Here is a 17,902-nt window from a genome sequence, read left to right on the forward strand (position 1 = left end):
CAAAACTTCCCCTAGAATGAATGTAGCAACCTGGCAAGACTGCTTTCTATCAGCACAGTTAGAACTGTCCCTCAGACCTAAACCAAGGAGGACTAACACATGCAGAAGTTTGCTGTGCACTATAACTGTAGGTGACTGTATGTATTTCTACACATGTACCATTTGCTAATGCAGGCTCAATAGTAAAAGAATCCATTTTTCACAATCCTTACCCAAATCAGCTGAGGGCAGGAATCTGTCATGGAGACAGCTGGAGAGAGGGGCCTGTTACTGGTGGCTCAGACACTACAAGGACTTGGCTGGTGCAGATGTGCTGCTGGGAAGCATCAGGGGAAGGGTATGTTGTATGAGCCTGCAACACTGCCATGCCAATGTAGCTGCAGAAGCTTTCCATGCCATCTGTCCACATCATTAAAAACCCTCAACTGAGACAAACTTACAGCAGTACTACATTTAAGCAGTGCAGAACAAAGGTTAGTGTGGCTGCATGGCAAGTGTAGAACTACAGTTCCTAGTTCTTAAAAAAAATCTGTGTGTAAGTCCTCCCTGCCTCATAAAACAGGACTTATTTCTGTGATGTAAATTGACTTAGTCTATATTACCTGAACCCTATTACTTACCCATGAGCCAGTTATCAGAGGCCACTCCTGCAGAGTAGGGTTGTGCCTCTGGACAAAACCCTTAAGAAAGTTCTCCTAGTTTCCTTCCAGCATGGCAGGAGTGAATTGTAATCCTAATGCACACACTGACTCAAGGGTGTGAAGACTCTCACCCAAGACTCAAAGGATCAACCAGTTCACTGAACATACTGATCCTTAGTGTAGCAGCTCCTACTGCCCCAACAGAATGAGGACAAACAACAGCCACCTTCAGAACGTGGTGTGGAGGGAAGTGACAGCTTTGCATTGTTACAGTTCTTGGAGCTGCAGAGATGGAACACAGAAATGGATGGTCAAATGCCTTGTCCATACTCACACTGCTTAATCATAGAGTCAGAGAATATCCTGAGTTGGAAGGGACCCTCAAAGATCATCAAGTCCAACTCCTCCTTGATTGATAATTTAAGGAGTCCTGGTAATGGATGAGAACACCAGTGAAGAACATTAAATTCAGGACAACACACAGGCAAACCAGCTAAATCTCAGTATTGTGATGACTCCAGTGATATCAAAGGCATTATGTGTTACTGATCTGCCTTTCTGGCACCAGAGAGGCCTGATTTGTGAAAGAGATAATCCTCAGCATCCTGCCAGATGGGCCTGAACCGATGGCAGCAGTGTCTGAAATGCTGAAAGCTGCTGTGAGCAGTGACCAGCCTGCCCATTAACCAGGAACCATGGCTGGCTGGAGAGGCAGGAGGTAGAACAGGATGTCCCTGGGATGTTCTCTGTCCCCTGGCAGCTTTCCCACATTTGCAATCTGACCCTCCAACCATCAGCACATGGACCATTGATCTCATGAACTCACATTTGTGATCCTCCACAGAACTGCCATTGAGAATACACAGGCCAGAGAACTTCTGGCAGAAAGTCACTCTTGGGTGATCTTCAAAATTCAGAAATGGCCATTCAGATACAAAAACATGTTGACAAGTGATTCCAACAATACACTAATTCAGGTCCAGAATTAAATCCAGATTCTGACACAATTACAGCAGCAATGGCACTCAGTGCATTCAATGTTCTAATAGAAAAATGGTGTTTTGCTCCATATGACTTGGCTCACTCGAGAGATATTTACAGTGAGACACAGTTTTACTGTAGTGTAAAGATAATTTGACAATTACAGGTCAAAGTATACTCACTTATTGCTTTGTATGAATCTAAAAGCAGTCAAACTCATACATAAATGAGGAAAGATTCTTCATGTTTCCCACAGCTCTGAAGAAAACAGACACAGAAATTATGTCTGGACTGGAGGTCTCACCAGAACACACAGTATATGTTCTCATCCTAAGCCTTTCCCTGCAGAGCATGAACTCCTTACAGTTGTTGGTTTGTTCTTCAAGAACCCAAGCTCAGGTAATTTTGAGATACTTTGCACTGCTAACTAAATGTTTTGCACTTCTGCTGTTTGTTTGCAGGCAGCAGGGATGCCTGTGATTTTCTAAGGTTATTTAAATTCTCTATTTGTTAACAAATTACACTGGTTGCACAACACATTGGCATGTGAACCCTTCAGAAAAAGGGAGAGGCACAACTGGGCCTCAGTGGAATTGGGAACAAGCTCCAGTGAGTTCAGCAGAGTTACACAAAGGCCAGCTCTATTGTCTCATGGCAGTTGTGGTTAATTGAAGGAGTAGTTCCCGTCAGCTTTCTACATGCCAGGACTCTTCAAAGGTGGCATTACCTTCGGGATCACTGTGTGGGTTCCAGTTCAGACAATGAGTAACAAAGGCCTAGTGACAGATTTCCATACAGTCTGGGATCTGCTGCTGCACTGAAAGCACTGTAAAGGCACACACAAAGGTGTGGTTACACGTATCGATACAACAAATGTACCCAAGGCTGTGGTGTTACACAGGGAATCAAACCAGGCATTTTCAGACATGAGCCAGCCATTTGACCTGCTCTTTCTTGCCTTCCACTGTAAAAACCAGGTAACCAACTTCCTACAAATCAGCTTCCTTCAGAACTTTAGAAAAGCCTCGGAACTTTCTGCAGAGATCAAGTCTCAGCCACATGCACACGCTGCAGTGTAATGTTGCTCAAACAGCTGCACGTGCTTTTGGAATATCTCTGGGTGTCAGTTCTTTTGGAAAACCCCTGGCCTACTATTTTAACTTTACAGATCTCATCAAACAAAATCCTTGCTCATATTCTGGAGAAATGTAAACCCTTTTCATAAAATCTCAATTATGTAATGGAAGAATTGCAGAAATTCAGTGCCTGGGTGAACTGAAGGTTATTGACACCGGGTTTTTTCTGCACTAGTAGAAATACAAACCTATTCATGCCAACACTAAAGCAGTAAACATTCAGATTTTAAAGCACACTGAGGCCTTTGAATTGCCTCTCTGTTTATCTGTTCGGGCCCAGTACTGGAAAATTATATTTCCCTCTTCAAGTCTTTGGTAATTTAAATAATAAAACACAGGTTATATAAGCGCAGAGAATTATGGAAAAACGTAAGTAGAAAGTACATAGTTTCAAAATGCATTTGAATAACTCCAATACAGCTGAACTGACGTTATTCAGACTTTCCAGTCTTATTCAATACTGGATTGAAACCAAGCCCAAGACGTTTCAGCCCAAAGGAGGTTTTTAAGACAATTACAAGTACCTATATTTCCAGTTTACAATGTCTGTCTGGGAAAGCTCTACCGCCCAAGGAAAGACCAGCCTACCTTCTCATGGGATCAAACAGAAGAGATGGGAACTAATTAAGGGGACATTTGGATCAGCTTGTAAACATAAGGACGCCCCAAAGAGCACCCAAAGCAGAAACCTGGATGCAAATGTCTGCGGTCTTGGAGCAAAACATGGATGCAGATTCCAATCCCCATTTTACACTGGAAGTTCATTTCTAACCTGTGCAGACACAAGCTTTAGGCCCAGCTCTGCATTCCTTCCACACCCAGGGTTGGAGTTCTGCCTGAATAAGGAATGCAAGAGAGAAATGAATTCCTTATCGGCCTGGCAGATCTTGTTTGGTGATGTACATGCCTGTGAACCTGCCAGAACTCAAATGTGGGACATGGCACCCAGCCGAGCTCCAGAGCTGAGAGACTGCAAACCACTACTCTACTCTCTAGGACACTTGAAATAAAGTAGAACTATTTCCATAAGTAACTGCTCCTAACTCCAGGATACCTGGGTATACTCTGATACTTCTGTTAGAAACAACTTTCATCAATGGAAAAGTGAAGATCCCAGATTTGGATAAAAATGAGTAACAAAGGCAATAAATTGTGTATTTCCAAAATGATGGGCATTTAAAAGGATGGCTATATGGGAAAAGATTTAATAACCATAAATACCACAATGGGAAATACTGAACAAACAAATAGGAAGAGAAGCTTTCTCAGCATAACATTTTGTGTCCATTGCCCTCCCAAATCACAGGGCATCTTGTACATACAGATGCTTATGGCAAAATCTTTTCATCACTCCAGAGAGACACAAACTTCACCCTGGCTTTTGATAAGATAAATCAACAATGTCTCCTTCAACTCCACAACCAGCAGCATTTCAAAATCTGCAGGGAGAAAGACCTCCCAAGTGCACGAATGGCAAGGAACTGTGGAAACAAATCTCTTACGTGTGAATGTTGGTCTTTTTTAAATTTTCCCAGGGCTGGGGCCTTCCTGGGTGTTTTTCTCATTATTGTCCCCAAACAAAATGCAAAACTGTAGGATAAAGATGTGGTCAAAAGAGTCAAAAAGACATATTAAGGTAATTCACGTTGCATTTTGTTCAGACAAATATTTTCACAATAGTTGAGAAAGGAATATGTTTAATAGAGTATCCACTATTTTGAGAAAAAGAAATGCCAGCTAAAATCCAGGGCTTTGGCTACTTTAAGGCTTCCTAGGCAAGATTAAATCAAAATATTTCCTGTAAACATTCCCTCTTTTCATCAGCATGTCAATTGTAGTAAGTAAAATGTGATACTAATTCCCAGCATCAAAATCTGGGATAACTTTATAAAGTCAAATGTTTCCTTACTTTCACAGAAACAACTATTACTGGAAATATTTTCCAAAGCATGTTGCAAGTGGAGGTAAGTAAATCAGATAGCACACTGCACATTTTTCAAGGAAAAAGTTTCTAGAAATGAGTCAGGATTTAATAAAAAATGTCTCTGAGGTACGTAAGTCATGCCCATAATAGAATATTTTTCAATTTTCAGCCCTGTATACAGCATTTTAAACCACTAACAGATGTATGAAATAAGAAGCAAAACTGTCCCTTATTCTCTGCTGTGCACACACATAGACAGACACATGGAAACCAATGGGAGGCTCTTAAACATTTTCCACGAGAAAGACAATTTGCTCACAATTCCTTCTCCCTTTAAATTGTTTCTGTGGCAACACATCTGGTGCTGTAATTCTGGGCCAGACCATTAACTATCCTGAAAGAAGAAAGTTATGTTGTTGTTCTGGTCTGCAGGAACGTGAAGCAGAGAGAGATCTGTGAACACACGTAATCAGGTCACCCTTGTTGCCTCCACAGGCTCACAGAATATCAGCTACAGACATTTATGCATAGCTTAAAATTACAAGTTCTAAAACATTTCAACAAGGGTTAGAGAAAACTCTCATGGCAAACACGCTGTCTATAAGCCAGGGGTTTTTTCAATAAAATGATGAGTGCTCTGCTACTGCTGTTCCTACCATGTGAGATAAGTGAGGGAAATATTCAGCTGAGAGGACCAAGGTTCATTCCCTAATCATAAACATAACTCTCCCTATGGAATGGAGAAAGATTGATGCTGATTTCTTATCATCCCCCAGCACTACGTAAACACTGCTGGATTATCACCATTTTCCAGACGGTATTTCAGGAGCACAGAACACCTGGAGTGTCTGGTAAACTCAGCTGCCCCTGTGGGGAGTCACCCCTCCCAGAATCATGGAATCATTGAGGCTGGAAAAGCCTTCCCAGACCATGGAGTCCAAGTTGTGCCCGATCCCCACCTTGTCACCCAGCCCAGAGCACTGAGGGCCACATCCTTGGACACCTCCAGGGATGGGGACTCCACCACCTCCCTGGGCAGCCCCTTCCAATGCCTGGACACCTTTTCCATGGAGAAATTCTTCCCAAAATATGCAGCCCTGGGCTCTGAAAGCACTTGAGGACCAACAGATTTTACTGGTCTTACTTCAAATTATAGGCACCTATGGATGCTTGATGTAAGTCTTGGACATCCCAGCTTGAGCACATCAGCAATCTCAGGATGTGTCATCTGAACAACTTAGTTGCAGAGACGGGAAAGAAAAACAAGAATAAAAGCTTACAGCCCCAATTCAGCTTGCTAAGTCAACAAATGAACAGGTTTTTAATCCCTAATAATTCTGAAAAGTCAGTCTCAACTCTTAAATCACACTGCATGACTATAAACCAATGCAAGTTATTATGGCTATTTTACCATGCAACTGAGACTGACATCTCAAAATATAAACTCTGTCATGGACATAATTCATAATCCAAGGGCCAGGGCAATTTCCAAGGGCTGCAGCATTCCCTGAACTCAGCCTGTAGCAACAAGAGTTAAAAAAATAATGGAAGTGGATTTTTGCTACTTCATCAAGCAGATGAATTCATGGAAAGAACATATCTGATGAATAACAAAGTATCACTGACACAGTTACTTTTCCAATAATAATTGCACTTTAAGGTCTCCATAAAACAATTTTTATTATTTAATTTGAAACAGCTAAATTCAAATCTAGAGCAGTTACATATAAATCTGTTTGCTAACTGCACTTAAAGTATTTCTGTATTAGTGACAAAGAACACAACATCATCTTGGTGTTCTGACCTTCTAAATTACTAATGATTAAATGCCTTGATTGGCTGAAAACCAAGTTTTGCCCTAAAAAGTTGAATTGAATAAAAATTATGGTTTTCAGCCACTCTGTCTTTGAAGACATACTGGTTTAAAGCAGTCTGTCCTCAGGGAGAATAAACTGGCAACAGAAATGGAAAAGTTGAAAAAAGTGGATAAAACCTGGTATTTCATAAATATGTATGTCCCTTTGGTGCTTCCGGAGGCAGCATCTGAGGATGGGAATCGAAGCCAGGGCCTGAGCACCTGTAGCCATTAAAGGCTGGCTGATGGCCCTTGCACGACTTGCTGTCTGTATAATTTTGGATTGTCACCAGCCAATCACCTTCCAAAAATCCAGTTCTGGGCAATAACAGTCTGGATAACTCAGCTCTGTCTGTTCCCTCTTTCTCAGCCTTTTGGCTAAGATCAAGAGTGCAGATTTAACTAATATTAAACCTACTATTATACATAAAATATCTCCTTCACTTCCAGTCTATTTATTTCATCCAAATGAAACAAATTAATAAGCCTTCTGAGACAGTTCTCCCTCCCTTGATTTGTCTTGTATAACCTCCTATAGCTATAGCCAGAACCTCTGTTTTGTCCTGGTGCTCTGTAACTCCACATTATCACTCCCCAAACCCCTGAGAAAGACACACAGTAAGATCATAACTTTCCCCTCCCCACAGTCTGGTTTCCCTTTCTGGTCATAGTGGTTCTATTCCACTTCTGAGGCTCTTTATGAGGATATTGCAAAGGAATATTTGTGAAGGAATTAGCTGTGGAAGGCCATAAAGTGCTGTTGGTAGATGTGATATTACAGGGTCCCAACTCCCTGCCTGGATTGCTCCTAAGAAACCTAGGGCTAGAGAGAACATTGTAGAGCGATTGTACAGCTGCTCTTTGTCCTGACAGAAGGAAATCATCTCATCTTTACACTGCCCTTTGGGGAATGCCATTACATAACTCACTGTTTGGCCCATATCTCCATGGTTCTGGCTCTGTGCTCTTAACAGAAACACCACTGCTCCCCTGCAGCTCCTGACTGACTCCAGTGGAGCACCAGATGGGGATGCAGGACCTGTCACCTCAAGGAAGCCCTTTCATTCCTCTGAAGAGTATCCAGACTCTAACTGCAGGAAAATTTTACCAAGCTAGTTGTTCACTACCAGATCACACGTGTTGGATCTCACATGTCTCTCTCCAGACATGGGGCATAAAGAGGCTGGACCTGCCACTTAATGGCAGCTCCAGCCCATTTTGGCAGGTTTTGTGCAGCTTTTCCTGCACTAATACATGTGGTGCTTATGTCACTCACTCTGCAGAATTCAGAGAAGAAGCATGGAAGGGGTCAACTGCACTACAAAGGAACACAACAGAGAAGGAGTTTCGCATATACACATTCCTTTAGCCACTGCATCTCTCTCAGATGTACCTCTCCACTCGAGTATATGCACTGCACCTCATCAATAGGTGTAGCTCCCATTTTACAGCTGTGAAAACACAGGTATAGACGGATTAGGTCTTAATCCCAACAAAGGAAATGACTGAATCAGGAGTCTGAGTGCTGGTGCTGGTTCAACACTAAAGAAATGGCTCAAGAAATATGTAACCTTATTTTTCAAATTCCTTCAAGTTTCTTTGGTCGACGAACAACTCTATTTCCATATGGCCCAACTTATTTAAAACACTTTGTAAAAGGGGAAATTAAACTCTGTGTGAATCAAAATGTAACTAGGCTGTGACCCAAACCCTCAATTCGTATTTATGAGCAAATAAAATGCAATCTCCGCACAGACAAAAAGAGTTAACTAAAATACAACCAGCCCATGCAATGACACCTCCAAAACACAAACCCTACAGGATGGCATTGTCCTGCTGCTCTCACTGTTCCACCTGTTCCAGCCAGGTGCTCCCCGGTTGTTTCCTGGTGTGAACAGCTTTACCCTGGATAAAAAGCTACCAAATTTCTTCATGCTGGTGCAGTCTCTGTAGGAATATCGGCATCCTTTGCAGCTTGTCCACTTACAGATGCCTGCCTCCTCTCTCTTCAGGAGACCACCTGCCCAAAAGGTGGTTGCATCCCCCCACAGGTGACAGAAGACATGTCCTCCTATAGGTGACTGCGCATCCCCCCCATAGGTGACTGGCATGCCCCTCCATAGGTGACTGTATCCTCCCCACAGCTGACCGCCATGCCCCCCCAGAGGTGCCTGCCCTGTCCCCTCTCGGTGCCCCGCAGCTCTTACCTACCGAGACCGTGCCGGTGTCCCCGCGCTGCCCTGCACGTCCCGGACCCGCGTCCCGGTGCCGGGTGCCCGGACGGCGCTCCGGCCGTGCCCCTGCCCCGTTCCCGGTGCCCCCCTCGCCAGGTGCGTCCTACCTGCGCTGCCGGGGGGTGCGGAGCGCGGCTCGGCTCCGCGGCTGTCGCGGAGTGGCCGGGCCCGCCGGGACGGCCCCGATACCGCCGCTTATCGCCGCCGCCTGTCGCCCAGCTGGGCTCCGCTTCCAGGAAGCCGCGGCTTCGGAGCGCTTGTTTGCCGCTGGATGCCGATGGCCCCGTCCCGCTCGCTGCCTCTGCCTTCCTCCTTCCTTCCCTCCTTCCCTCCCTCTCTCCCTCCCTCCCTCCCTCCCTCCGACCCCCCTCATCCTGGCAGGGGGGCTGGGAACGCGCCGCGCGGCTCCAGCACATGCCGAGCCGGCGGTCACGGCCCGGACCCTCTGCTATTAATCAGGAGCATCCCAGGCGCCCTCCCGCTCGCTCCAGCTGTTCCACTCCGGGCCCCACAGCGCCGCAGGGCAACAACAAACCGGCATCACACGCGGGGACACCCGTCCCTGTCCCCCCGCCGTTTATTCCTCCATTCCCCTGCCCCCCAACTCTTACGCCTTCACTTCTTCTCAGGCCTTTTCTCCCGTGCCCAGATTCCCGCCTTTCCCATCTTCCCCATCCATTGCTCACTCCTCCTCTGCCCTTACCCCACGCTCCCTCTTCACTATCCCTTTAAAGGTTCCCTCCCCTTACAGCCGTCAGTCATACAACCCTAATCATCATCTCTCGTTTTCCTTCTGCCTCCTCCCTCTCACCATCCTACCCTCCCAGAGGTTTTCTAGGACTGACGAGATGTAATTTGCTCTCTTATTTTCTGTTGACCAAAGCCTGCTCTGAGTCCTTCCTGCTGCACCCACTACTGACCTCCTTCTCACTTCTGCAGGCAGGTACTGTTCCTCGGGAATGGGCTGCCTTCTGCTGGCTTTCTAGACACCTTCCAGGCAATCCTGGCAAAAAGAGGTAAAGCTGTGATATAGAAAGCAGGCTGGAATCTCCCCGTTCCTCACCTCCCACAGGCACCCCCACATTCACACCTCTCTCCTGAACAGTACCTTGTCAGAACACCTCACACAAACACGTCCCTGCCCTGGGCAGAGCACCCCGGGTTACACTGTGGCTCATCCATTTCCATCTTCCCCTGGTTTTTAGCACCACTTCCCCATGCTGACTGACTGACAGCACAGGAAGCCAGACACTCCCCACGGGGAAAATGAGCTGACTGTGTGGAATTCGGACATGCCCTTACGACAACTTATTACTAATAGTGTTTGCTCCCCCTTTGACCATGCTCTGCAACACCCAGGACACACAGCAGACTCTCCCATCCTGTTTCAGGAGGATAAAACACAAAACTGAAGTTCTCAAAGCACCAGTTGACCAGAGACCCCATCCAAGAACCTGTGAGGGCAGAGCTACCACTTTGTTTTGCGGTACTTTATGAAGCTGATCAGGATTTATATTTTTCTGTGCACATGCTTAAAGGAAAGTCTTGAAAGAGGCAAGGGGAGATCTTTTGCACAGCTGAACGTGTTTTTAAGGAGATGCATGAGGGAACCGACACAGATGAAAGGGAGAGCAATAAGAGACAAAAACAGATGGGCTGATGGAGTTGGCTGAGTCAACGACTCAGACGCTTTGGGTTTTATATATATTAGAAAGAACTGTGCTGAGATGCAGTAAAAGTGGGTTTCATACCTCATCTTGAAACTGGCTGGGGCCTGGAGCACTGGAAATGGCAGTGGTGATCCACCACGGACACGAGAGCTGGTGTACCTAGGAAAACAAATGAGATACTCTAATAATTGTAACTCTACTAACTCTTGTCTTGATTTTCCCAGTATTTGGGGTTTTTAGGATCAATCACACTGACTGCTTGAAGAATCCCTGCTTGAAGATCCCCTGGCAATTATAACTGCAGCAGCTACCTGTCCTGCCACTCTGCTCAGGTTTTCCAGCCCCATAAGATAGTCAGCAATGGGTGTGTGCTCAGCCCCAACTGGGCAGTGTCAGAGCAGCTCCTGCAGCACAGCACTGCACTGAACACGGGCTGGGAGCTGCAGCACTTCCCTGTCTCCATGTACCAGCCCCACAGCAGGGTGGGGCACTCTGGGACTAGTTTAAATCAACTTAACTGGATTTGCAGGAGAACATTTGTCAGAACACCAAATCTCTGCAGGAGCCCCATGCAACCAGTTGACCAAAAAGCCTTTACTGTTACTCTCATTTCCTCCTGAACATGAGACTTGTAACAAATTCACAGACCAGACCCTCAGCTGACACAAATGACCACGGCTTCCTCACTCCCAGTGCAGATGTCCCCATTTACTTCAGCTAAAGATTGGCTTTATGTGGTTTTATTCCAGTTTATTTTTTATGATCTTCATTTGCTGTGTCTTCATCTGGTGTGTTTATGTGGCTGGTGCTTGGTTTTCATTATTTTTAACTGTATTTCAGATCATTTGCTCTATGGTTTTGTTCACATTCTCCTTTTCCATGAAATTCTAATAAAACACTTGGCTACAGATTTTCCAAATTGAATACTGATGTTCAGTGCAGATAATTATGTAGAAGGGTTCAAAGTGAGTTCTATAATGTAACAATTTACATATTCTTGAAAACAATGGACACAAACCTACAAATTATTGTTACAAGCTAGTTTCACATTCTTCTGGAATTTCCTTTAGAAATGCATATGTTTAGCATTCTCACGCATATGAAAAGCAGTAAATACTGCATTGCTGGCACCATTATAATATTTACAATGAAAAAATAAAACACACTCTGATGTCTCTCAGAACTCAAGGGACACAAAAAAAAATGCCAGTACATTTCCTCCAGAATCTCCAAGCACTTCACAAAAGCCTTTCACAAATTCAGCCATTCAACATCCATCAATATATGCCAACGATATACAAAGATCATTCCACAACAAAGCACTCAGGATGGCTGCAACAGCATTACACATTCAGTGTTTCAGCATCACCAGTGTCCTGGCATAATCAGATTAATCATTATTTTATTGTTTAAGTACTGAATTAAGTAGTTTTTGTTTGTTTTCTAAATGGACCGATTTACAGGCAGCAAACCCTGTGAGCAGACCAGACCAGCCTTCTCAGGAACATCCAGACTAAACTGACTTTCAGAAAGGCTGCTATAAACCATAACTCTGTTTATAAAAGCAATAGCTAATAACTCAGTAGTTGGGCCTATTACTGTGATCCTTTGCACCAGGCTGGCTTGGAGAGACATAATTCTTCTTGCAGCTCCTAATGCAAGTAATATGTATGCAAACATTTGCCTGTGCCTCCACCTCACCCTTTTCTATTTTGTATTTTTTAATTTTAGAACGCTGGTTAAATGTTAATAATATGAAATAATCTGCATAGAAGTGGATTATCTCTCAGTCTACCAACATATTGACCAGGCATTTTCATTACTGGAACACGACAGACTTCAGAGCACGTTACAAACCCATCCCTGCACAGAGCATTTGCTCCCAGTTTGTGAGGGTGTGTTAGAGTGAGCCTAAACTGTAAATACACACATCCAGAGTTACAAGCACGTGATTATTTTTCCTTCTTTGTGCATCTATCTGTGCTGGAGTTTATAGTTCATGGCATTATAACTCAGAAGACATACTAAGAGAAGAGCCAACAGAAGCAAAGAATATCTTGTAAAAGCTGAACACACTGGGACAGTGGCTGAAATCACTGGATTCAATATTTCCAAATGTGACATAAATAGAAAAATCGAATTGCTTTTCTAGTTCCCTTGGCTTGTACTTTTCTAGTTTTACTTATTACCACTGCACCAGTACTATCTGGTTAATAAACAGTGGCACTTTATTACACTAATATATATATGCCTGCCTGTTCATACTCTGTAGTCATTTCAGCAAGAAGTCAATGACAAATCAAACAAATCAAATGAGTGTGTCCCATCCCTGGAATTGTTCAAGGCCAGGCTGGACAGGGCTTGGAGCAACCTGGGCTAGTGGAAGGTGTCCCTGCCCATGGCAGGGGGTGGAACTGGGTGATCTTTAGGATCCCTCCCAACCCAGACCATTCTGTGATTCTGTGAATGATATACTAAACCCCAGTAAGATTAATTTCATCTGTCCATTACAAATCCAGGTGAGGTTATGAACGCTGTTATTAAGGCCGCTGCCTTAATTAACGGCTCTCATTAATGGCCGTCGCTCCGGACACAGCGGCGCGGACAGCGCGGGCACAGCACCCTCTGCCGGCAGCCACTCCCGCAGCACCAAGGACCGACAGTCGCGACACAGCCTCCCATGTGCGATGGAAACGGACAATCCCCACGGGATTCCCTTCCCGGGTGCCGGATCCCCCTCCGGCAGAGATCTAAAGCAGCCCGGGCTGTGCTGCCCCGCAGGCACCGCGCTGCTTCCAGCACTGCCTCTGAGCCTGTGTGAGCACCCCCGGCTGACTCGGGGATCATCCAATGATAACTCAATCTCAGTAAGAAATAATTCGTTGTTCTATGAAAAGGTATCGTTATTTTTGCAACTAGATGCTAAATCATTTGCAAAATTAATTCATTGTCTCACAGTCAGACCAGGGAACAGACCCTGCCATGACCTTCCTTCACGTGTTTCTGTCAGAGCAGTTTGACAGCACAAACCTGTTTGTAGCACTCTGACAGAAGGCACACATAGAAAAGCTCAGGAAAAGGAAGTCAAATGCTAGATTTCTGAAACAGTACCTGCCAAAGTAGGGGGCAGGAGGAACTTGCCTATGAGTGAGCTACAAACTCATTGAGTGTGTCAAAATAACACTAAGTGTTCAAACATCACACCTGGTAGACACCAGACAAGACTGTCCAATCCCGCTGGGCAGCAAGGGACTGTGCAACTGGAGCTGTGTGTTTATGAAAGGTTAAACTGTTAGAGTCCACAGTGGTTTGTTCACTTTAAAGCTCAAATGTTATCCTTCTTTGAGAGGAAATTACCTTGAACAACAAAGCCTAGTAATTTGCTTTCCAAGCATACTGTACGTAGTCACAAATAATGTTAAGATCTATAAACCACCATTCTGTGTAAAAACATTCCTTTGTAGCAAAAGGCACAAGTACTCATTATTCAGCAGATGGCACCTAATATCTTACTTATTTCAGGTAACTTATTTTAGGTTAAGCCACTAGCAGAGGGCATAGTTTTCCCCACAAATAGTCATGAAATGGCTTCCAGGCAAGCACAAAAGCAAAGTCTTTACTCCAAAAGGTTTATTAGGCAGAGCTTTTTGTCTAATTCTCTGAGAATGAGACAAAATTTAAATTCCAATCTGTACCAAGAGAAGTTTAAAAGAAATTTTGGAACAATTATTCCTTTGGTTTGCCATATTTTTTTCCAAATTCTAGCCCAGGAATACTCAGTGAGTAGTGGAAAACCAAACAAGAAATGTTCACAAATTGCTTTGTGGAAAGAAACACTGAAGTGTTACCTATTGACCTGGACAGCTCAGCACCAGTGTAGCTTCTTCCAAACACTTCAGCCAGAAGAGTTAAATCATTAAACTCTGCACACCAGTGCAAGTGTGAGGTGTCAGCTGTGCTCAGTACTGCCCTGTTTAAATAAGGAGGAATTTCAAAGTAATTCACAGTCATTGAACAGAAATGGATCACTAGATGAAGGGGAAGAAAAAGCTTTAAAAGCTTTTAATTATTTTAGTTAGAAACCTCAGAGAGTACAAATTAATGTATTGGTATCAGCTTTTGACTTGCTAAGAAAGTATTTTCAAAAACCTTCACAAGGTTATCACAGCTAAAGCCCCAAACCAAGAACAATCACAGGAATGTTCCAGAGCCCCCCCCAGAGCTGGGACAAACAGCCCATTTTGTGAAGTACCTGCAGCACATCCTCCTTTGAAGGTCTGATGTTGGAGCCAGATAAAAGTCACCATTCCCATCCAGAATAAAAGGCAAAAATGTCTGCAGAGGTAAGAAAATCAGAAATAACTCAGTGGTTTCTCTCACCTTGGTGTCCCCAATTACTTGGGTATATTACTGGCAATCATCCTTCCCCACACTATGTTTAATTTATGGGAATATTTTGTGTGAAATAGTGCAAATCAAAGATCTGATTACAATCTAGGGAATCCAACAACCACTCCTCTGAGCTGGCACTGACAGTATAAACAAAGAATAGTTTGTGTTAAACATAAAATCAGCATAAGCCCTGAACTATACAATAAAAGTTTAGGTGGGTCATCAGTACAGTCAACATATGCTGACAGAAATTTTCTATACTTTCTTCTTGCAAGTATTCTATGAACCCCCAGGAGGGTTCTCTGGAATACCATCCCACTTAAACTGTCAGAAGTGTCGAGATGGGAAAGAAGCACCATGACAGAATCTCATTATAGTTCATGGTGGACTTAAGTGATGGAATTTCTACACCAAAACAAACAAAGGGAAAAAGAATGGCCTCCCAATCAACTTCCCCAACTGCTCAGGGATTAGGAAACCCAACCTGTCTTTCAACCTCACAGAAACTGAACGTGCCATGAATAGCTTGATCAGGTCTGAATCACAGGTTGTACAGAACTTGTGACTAAAATAGCTCTACAAACTTGTGTTGGAGCTGGCACGAAGAGCCTGCCTCTCTCCCTACCTTTATCTGAAATCAAATTGTTTATCACATTCCTTCCTCATACGTCAGCTCCTTGTGATGAAAGCCAGGCAGTGATTAATACACTTTATTAGGTTGGTTCCAGTGACTTGAAGTGAATTTGCCCTGCCTCCTAAGGCACGCTCCCACACCCACTGCATGGCACTCCAGCCACGCCAGGAATGCACAATAGAAAACAAATTATCTCGGGCGATACCTCATAAATCTATAGCAATAAAGTCAACTGCACAACGGCTCCCAGCAGAAAGCATCTTCAGGAGGTCCTTCCTCCCTCACTCCAAGAGAAAAGAAGCAAACCAGCGGCTTTAAAAACCCAGAGAAGTCGCTGTTCCCTTGTCACTCCCACTCTTCTTGCTTCCTACAGCTCATTAAGCAGAGCTGTAGAAGACAGACAGGGAAAGCAGTCCAAACTCTTCAATTTAATAATTACAAAGTGATAGAATAAGAGGTTTTACTCTAGCCCTGCTTACATAGCTGTAGTCTGTCTTCTGTTGCACCAGGATCCCAATTTTATCTAAATTTACAGGCTGAATTCTCTACGTATCCTTTTGCAGTGTAAAACCAAAACATACTGGATAAAGACTTGAATCAGCCTAGACACTGTCTGACAGCAAACTATACTTAACTATTAACAATATCCTCTGTGCTAATTACAGCTTGTCTTGGCTCGAGTGATAGCTGCAATTCCTTTGCCTTTGGCATGATGGGATTAAGATGAGCTGTATAAAAACCAGCACTGACTTAAAAGTGATTCAGCATTGGATGTTTTTTATTTAATTACTGATTACCAGCTGAGACTTGAGGACTGACTAGACACTCATGCCTTGCCTCAACTGCAAGGAGTTGTTTGAACTCCCTTCACAGCCGTCCACACAACATCTACATGAGGATACCTCACATGGAGTTCTCTTTGTTCAGGTTTGCAGATTAGGGAGAGAACTGTAATTCAAAGGTTAGTTGACATACCTTGATTAATCTACATGCTTTCTTCTTGCCAATACACAAGTGGAAACTCATTCTAATTCAGACAGCAAAGAACTTATGGTCCCCCCACTCACTGGTTTTGTCAGTAGCTCTCTCAGGGTGGCTAAACTGACCTCTGTATGAAAATAACTATCAATCTCAAAATTAAACCAATGAAGGTTGCCTAGGACAACCCCTCTGACATGTTACCAGATCCTGCCATCTTATTTGTGGCTAAAATGAAAACAAACTCCATGAACACCTTTATGGCCAGGACAGGCGTACAGCCACATCCGGAAACGAAGAGTTTAAACCTTCAGCCCCATCAAGACTTATTTTATGTAACTAACACTGGTGCAGTTTGTGTGTTAAACTCATAGGATCACAGAACCACTAGGGTTGGAAGGCACCTCCGGAGATCATCCCGTCCATCCCCAACCTCAGATGTCTGAGGGGTTTGGTGTGTTCGGGGTACCAGCCCAGGGTCTCCCGGCCCCGAGGCTGTGGAGCTTCCCAGGGCTGTGGGAGGACTGGGAGGTTCGGGATGGCGGCTCCTCTGGGTAAGGCGGGTGCGGGGCGGCGGCTCCTCAGGGCTGTGTGAGGGGTGCGGGATGGCGGCTCCTCAGGGCTGTGTGAGGGGTGCGGGATGGCGGCTCCTCAGGGCTGTGTGAGGGGTGCGGGATGGCGGCTCCTCAAGGCTGTGTGAGGGGTGCGGGATGGCGGCTCCTCAGGGCTGTGTGAGGGGTGCGGGATGGCGGCTCCTCAGGGCTGTGTGAGGGGTGCGGGATGGCGGCTCCTCAGGGCTGTGTGAGTGAGGGCGCAGGAGGCGAGAGGCCCCCGAGGAGAAGACGCGGAGCCAAGCCGCGCTCCAGCCCCGTGCGCGCACAGCCACGGCCACCGCGGGCAAAGGTTGCCGGGGCACATCCCGCACCTGCTGCCGGGAGACAACAACGACAACTCCTCACTCTCCTCACTACCCTCGCTCCGCCGCCCCTCCGCCGCCTCCATCTTGCCCGCGGCGGCAGGTGCGCGGCCCCGCCCCGCGCGCTCCCGCGGAGGCGGCGCAGGCGCGGCCCCGCCCCGCTCCCCGGCAGGTGCCGCCGCCGCGGCCCCGCCCCGGCCCGGCCGCGCTGAGGGCGGAGGCGGCGGAGCGGCCGCGGCTCCGGCTCCCGCTCCTGGGGGGGGTCTCTCGGCTGGGCCGCGCCGCTGCCCGGCCTGTCCCGTCCCGCAGCGCTGCGGCGAAGCCACGAGCGACAGGAGCGGAGCCACCGACCGCGCGCGGCATGAACCGGGCACAGCGCGGCGCCGCGGGCAGCCGCGGCCTGGGCACCATGGAGGTGAAGAGCAAGGTGGGAGCCGCCGCCGCCGCCTGAGGGCCGCGGGGAATGGGCCGGCCCTGCGGGGCCGTGGGGCCGCGGTGCGGCTGCGAGGGGCAGGGACAGGGGCAGGGGTAGGGGCAGGGA

General features: G+C 45.8%; 2 protein-coding genes across 8 annotated transcripts in view; one reads left to right on the plus strand and one right to left on the minus strand.

Moving 5' to 3' along the window:
- Window positions 1-17,399, minus strand: part of RIPOR3 (RIPOR family member 3) — a 54,346-nt gene extending 36,947 nt beyond the window's left edge. The window contains exons 1-4 of one of the 5 annotated variants that reach the window (XM_051802734.1): window positions 17,371-17,399; window positions 14,694-14,776; window positions 10,523-10,600; window positions 9,692-9,774 (exon numbers count right to left, since the gene is read on the minus strand). The gene's annotated coding sequence lies outside the window, so the exon portion shown is untranslated. Of the gene's footprint in view, window positions 1-975; window positions 995-8,744; window positions 9,069-9,382; window positions 9,402-9,691; window positions 9,775-10,522; window positions 10,601-14,693; window positions 14,777-17,370 lie in introns of those variants that run through there. The other 4 variants (XM_051802736.1, XM_051802733.1, XM_051802735.1 and 1 more) reach the window with 4 other exon arrangements.
- A 138-nt stretch (window positions 17,400-17,537) lies between these two features.
- Window positions 17,538-17,902, plus strand: part of PARD6B (par-6 family cell polarity regulator beta) — a 45,050-nt gene continuing 44,685 nt past the window's right edge. For all 3 annotated transcript variants that reach the window (XM_051802804.1, XM_051802806.1, XM_051802805.1), the window contains exon 1: window positions 17,538-17,788. In XM_051802804.1, coding sequence (XP_051658764.1) covers window positions 17,723-17,788 — 66 coding nt within the window. In that variant the 5' untranslated portion in view covers window positions 17,538-17,722. The remainder of the gene's footprint in view (window positions 17,789-17,902) is intronic.

The sequence above is a fragment of the Manacus candei genome, unplaced genomic scaffold, assembly GCF_025592945.1.
Source record: "Manacus candei isolate 608988 ecotype Guabito, Panama unplaced genomic scaffold, ASM2559294v1 h1tg000057l, whole genome shotgun sequence".
In the NCBI taxonomy this organism is placed as follows: domain Eukaryota; kingdom Metazoa; phylum Chordata; class Aves; order Passeriformes; family Pipridae; genus Manacus; species Manacus candei.